Genomic DNA, 4,905 nt, shown 5'->3' on the forward strand with positions numbered 1-4,905 from the left:
AAAACAACAACTCATATAAGACCCTAGATGTAGAAAATTATCTTATAACAACATATATACCTACCTAGGGAACTTGTAACACCCTTAGGCATTGATTTCATGACAACCTTAGTTGAAAATTATAAACTATCAAAGCACCAATTTAAAGTTGCTAAAAAAAATTCTAAAAACAAAAAAAAAAACACCTTTCCCAAAAGCAAAACCATCATCACATAGCATAAATAACTCCAACAATATCCATTATGTCCTCACACCATCACGATCAAGACAAGCTTATGAGCTCTGAAATTACTTTAGAATTTGTATTTATCATTATACGTCAACTTTACAATTCATAATGAACTTCATATATTGAAAAATAGCACTTATATATCATAAAAAATGCTATACAAGGCCAACAATAAGCATAATGCAACTAAAAAAATATCTCATGAAAATTGCCTATTAATCAAAAATTCAAGAAATGGCATTTTTCTTAATTCCTCACATTACATCAATTTCAACTTAACATGGTTATGAAAGTTAAATGAGCTCAACTAAGTATCTAAACCACAAAAAAAAAAATTCATCAAAAATTAACCAAGAAATTTGTCCATAAATTCAAGAAAATTCAACCATGGTGAAGCTTAAATGAACTAAATAAAGTTAAGAAATTCACTTGGGACTTATAGAGTGATGAAATGCAAATCAAATAATGCAAAAATTCCCAAAAGTTTAGCCCAATAAGACTCTTTATTTAAAGGATTGAAGTTCTAAAAACCCTAAGAGTTTTAACTCAAATCTTCAAAAGTTGTTTTTGATGATGTTTAAGGCTTGGGTATTGCTTACAAGATGTTTAGAAGTGATTTGATAGTGGTTTTGAGGGATTTAATCGGTGAAAAATGAAGATTTGATGAAGTGGGTGAGTGAGTTTATGGTTGGATTTGAAGAAAGAGAAGAAAATGAACATGAAACAACATTTTTCTTCCTCAAAATGCAACATCGACAAGAAACCATGGCACTATTCATGATAAACCCTTGAGGGTTTCTTCCAAGAATTATGGACAAAGTGTCCAATTCAATTCCTGTCACTTAATAAAATTACTTGAAACCAACTTCTTCAAACACCAACACCTTAAGTTTAGCCTCCAAAATTGCAAACTCACCTCATTCACCATATTTACATTCAAAACACACATATACATGCATTATAGACTAGAATTAACATCAAATGCTCAAAATGTATGCAATGCCTACAATGCATAGTATAAATATGATAACCATTTCAATACTTCATCCAAGAGTACAAGTACAATGTTGGCTATGTTCGCGACTCATCTTAACATTGTGTCCTACAAAATACATAAAAAACATATATTAGACTATATGAACATAAGAAACAAGGAAAACATAATAAAGACAATAAATCGTTGGGTTGCCTCCCAACCAACGTTAAGTTTAAAGTCGTTAAACTTGGCTTCATTCTTCGAACTTTTCAATTAAAAAAGAGAGGACTAAATTTTCACCAAGGGTTAGAGTTCCCAAAACCATCCTTTTGTGTAATGAGTAGGACATTGCTCTCTTTTATCCAACAACATCAAATGCCTAGAATGATTGTTAGTTTGATCAAAATAATGTTCATCAACATTGTATGGATGGGAATACTTACCCTTCTAAAGTTCACTCAAGGTATCAATTTTCACATTATCAAATTGAGGAAAGTGCTCAACTTCCGTACTGAAATTGTCATCCTTCAATCCTTTCATGCTTTGGTCATGCTTCTCATGATAATAAAAAGTATTTTTTTTTCCTTTTGCTCTGTCTCATGAGTAGCTATAGTAACCTATGAATCCTCCTAGATAGAGTTAGTAGGGTGAATGCACTTTCCATTGGACAAATTAAAAACCATAATTTCACCATTCACTCCAAATAAAATCTTACGTTCTTGTACATCAATTAAAGTACCAGCAATGGCAAGAAATGGTCTACCTAATATTATAAGCATGTTCACATCCTCTTCCATATCTAAGACAACAAAATCTATTGGTATAACAAAATTTTTCAATTTTTTTGAGCACATTTTGTAGTACACCTATATGATACTTAATTGTCCTATCCACCAATTGTAATGTAATCTTAGTAGTCTTTAATTCAGTTAACCTTAATTTTCTAGTACTAGACGAAGGGATCAAAGATACACTTACATCTAAATCACATAAAACATTTGAAAACTCAATATTACTAATAGTGCAAGGTATAGAAAAACTACCAAGATCCTTTTTTTTTTTTTTTAATCTTCAACTTTTTTTTTATTAAAGGTAATTTTATTAATCTAAGACTGAGAACATAGCCCAGGTTAAAGCAAAAGCCTTAACCCCTAAAAGAAAAACAGAAGTTACAAAAACTCTGCAAATCCAAAGCCAAAAGCCCCCTAGTACGAGTCGGCAACTGTGAGCCCTTAGTGAAAATAACTCGAGTGCCTGACATGGCCCCATATGCTGCTAGCGAATCCGCCACTGTATTCCCCTCCCGGTAGCAATGACAGAACTGGTGAGAACTTGGCTCACCCAGCCAAATAGCACGAACAATAGGCCGAATCCCAGCGGGGACTCCCCATTCCCTCCTTAAACAATTAATCAAAACCAGACAGTCAGACTCAACGATTAAACGGGAGACCCCTACTTGTCGCCCCAATTGAAGCCCCAAGAGTAGAGCGCGAGCCTCCGCCTGCAAAGAGTCCACACAGCCAAAAGAATCCGCAAAAGCTACAAGAAACCTCCCACACGAATTAGGAGAGAGTTTGTTTTGAATGACTACACTGCATTTCTTTATTAATACAATTACCTTATTATCCACAAACTTTCTTTTGTGAGACATCATACCCTTCAAAAATCAAGCATAGGATGGAATTTGCACAATAGCATCAAGAGGAGGAATATTAATATGTAGTTGCTTGAAAATATGCAAAAACTTATCAAATTCCCGTTCTTTTTGCTGATGCGACATTGACACTGCTGCAGAGCACTGGGCAGGTCGATGGCGCACCAGATTGGGATCGACCCATAGCTCCTTTTGCGACAGATGGAGCCTTGACGGGGCAAGTGGAGGCTGGGATGGAGGGCGTGCGATCCAACGCCTTTTGTGTGCAACTACGGGAGAGTGGGTAGGATGCTACAGGGGCTACGGTTACTGCTGGGCAGGAGGGCCAGGTTGCATGTGATGGAAGGGAGGGGAAGCTGGAAGGGGAGCAAGGGGTGCGCGATACACAGCAGGCTGCCACGGGGCAGCTGATTCTGCTGCACAACAGCGAGCTGGGGAGTTTGGTTGTCGATTTGAGTGGGAGGGAGGAGGTGCCTCACGATGAACAAGGGGACGTCGACATTGAGTTATCGACTGTGGCAGGGAATCTATCCCCACGGCTGGTTGTTCGACAAGAGAGGGTAGGGGAGTCAGCGGTGGTGGCTTTGAACATTGACCAATCTGAGGCAGTTGAGAGAGGTTCCAAGCAAGCGAGAGGAAAGGGTTTGCGCGCTCATATTCCCTCTGATAGACAGCTTCGGTCTGCGACATCTTCCCATAACTCCTTTCAGGTATTACCTCATGATTAGTGGCATCTTTTGGAATATTAGAGGGGTGGCTAAAGCCCCTAATCTGAGACGATTGATTAAATTAGTAAAGTCTCATCAGGCTAAGTTCGTTGCAATATGTGAACCCAAACTAGATGTGTCTAGAATTGAATCCATTCGATTACGTTTACATTTTGACTTTGTGCTTGTGAACTGCTCGGGAGATATTTGGGTGTTCTACAATAGTCCTTTCGTGTGTTCCATGGTTGGTAATTCGGGTCAACATTTATCTCTTTTTGTGCAATCTCCATTGATGCCGGGGTCAATTATAATGTCTTTTGTTCATGCAAAGTGCTCCGTGGAGGAGCGAAGGGAACTTTGGAGCAACCTAGTAGCGGATAAGCCTAGCTCTCTACAATAGTGCATTTGGGGGGGATTTTAATGTCATAATGGCTCATGAAAAATGGGGAGGCCAACCGTTTGCTGTAGCTGAGGGGGTGGAGTTTATGTCCTTCTTGGAGGAGGCTAGGGTTTTTGATGTGGGCTTTTCAGGGCCTAGCTTCACGTGGTGTAATAATCGGAGAGGTAGAGCTAGAGTTTCAAAGAGACTGGACAGGCTGTTAGTCAATGGGAAATGTTTGGATTTTTCTACAGCCATCTTTGTTGTTTACTTGGCGAGACATCCCTCGGACCATGCGCCGTTGAAGATTTCGTTTGCATCTCGGATTGACAATAAGCCAAGGCCTTTCCAATTCTTGAATGTCTGGACAACTAAACCAGACCTTTTGGAGGTGATTAGACATGCCTGAGGTCAAGAAGCAAGTGGTTCTCCATTGCGTGTTTTGTGCTCTAAATTATTGGCGACGAGGAGGGCTATTCAGGTCTAGAACAAGCAATGTTTTGGAAATGTGTTCGATGCTGTTCGTGAGACGGAGCATGCGGTACAAAGGGCTGAGGAGGCTGTGGATCATGATGATTCGGAAGCGGGTCAAGTTGAACTCAGGAAGGCTCAAGCGGAGCTACGTTATGCTTTGTCTATTGAAGAGCAGTACTGGAGTCAAAAGGCACGAGTTAAATGGCTTTGAAGTGGAGATCGTAATTTAAGGTATTTTCATGCGGTGGTAAGGCAGAGACGGGTTCAAGGGATGATACATCGAATAAAGAAGTCCAACAGTGATTGGGTGGAGACGGATGCTGAAATAGCAAGTGAGGTAATCACGTACTTTTCTAATCTGTTTGATGGACCGTTGGAGGCTGCTTCTGATATGTTGCACCTCATTCCACCCTTGATTACAACGGAGGACAATCGCATGTTTGAGGTAGTTCCTACTATTAAGGAGGTATCAAGTGGTAAGGGCAA

General features: G+C 39.3%; 1 protein-coding gene across 1 annotated transcript; it reads left to right on the forward strand.

Moving 5' to 3' along the window:
- Positions 1-3,994: 3,994 nt before the first annotated feature.
- Positions 3,995-4,630, forward strand: LOC140005492 (uncharacterized). The gene is made up of 2 exons (XM_072046492.1): positions 3,995-4,336; positions 4,433-4,630. Exons 1-2 carry the CDS (start codon positions 3,995-3,997, stop codon positions 4,628-4,630), a joined length of 540 nt encoding a protein of 179 aa, XP_071902593.1.
- Positions 4,631-4,905: the final 275 nt, after the last annotated feature.

This window comes from Coffea arabica, chromosome 4e (assembly GCF_036785885.1).
Source record: "Coffea arabica cultivar ET-39 chromosome 4e, Coffea Arabica ET-39 HiFi, whole genome shotgun sequence".
Classification (NCBI taxonomy): domain Eukaryota; kingdom Viridiplantae; phylum Streptophyta; class Magnoliopsida; order Gentianales; family Rubiaceae; genus Coffea; species Coffea arabica.

What these genes read in the sequence shown, in the direction of transcription:
- LOC140005492 (XM_072046492.1), top strand. Translation starts at nt 3,995, where the DNA reads ATGGCTCATGAAAAATGGGGAGGCCAACCGTTTGCTGTAGCTGAGGGG. An exon ending in CTAAACCAGACCTTTTGGAG is followed by an intron (nt 4,337 to 4,432) that starts GTGATTAGACAT and finishes ATTCAGGTCTAG; the next exon opens with AACAAGCAATGTTTTGGAAA.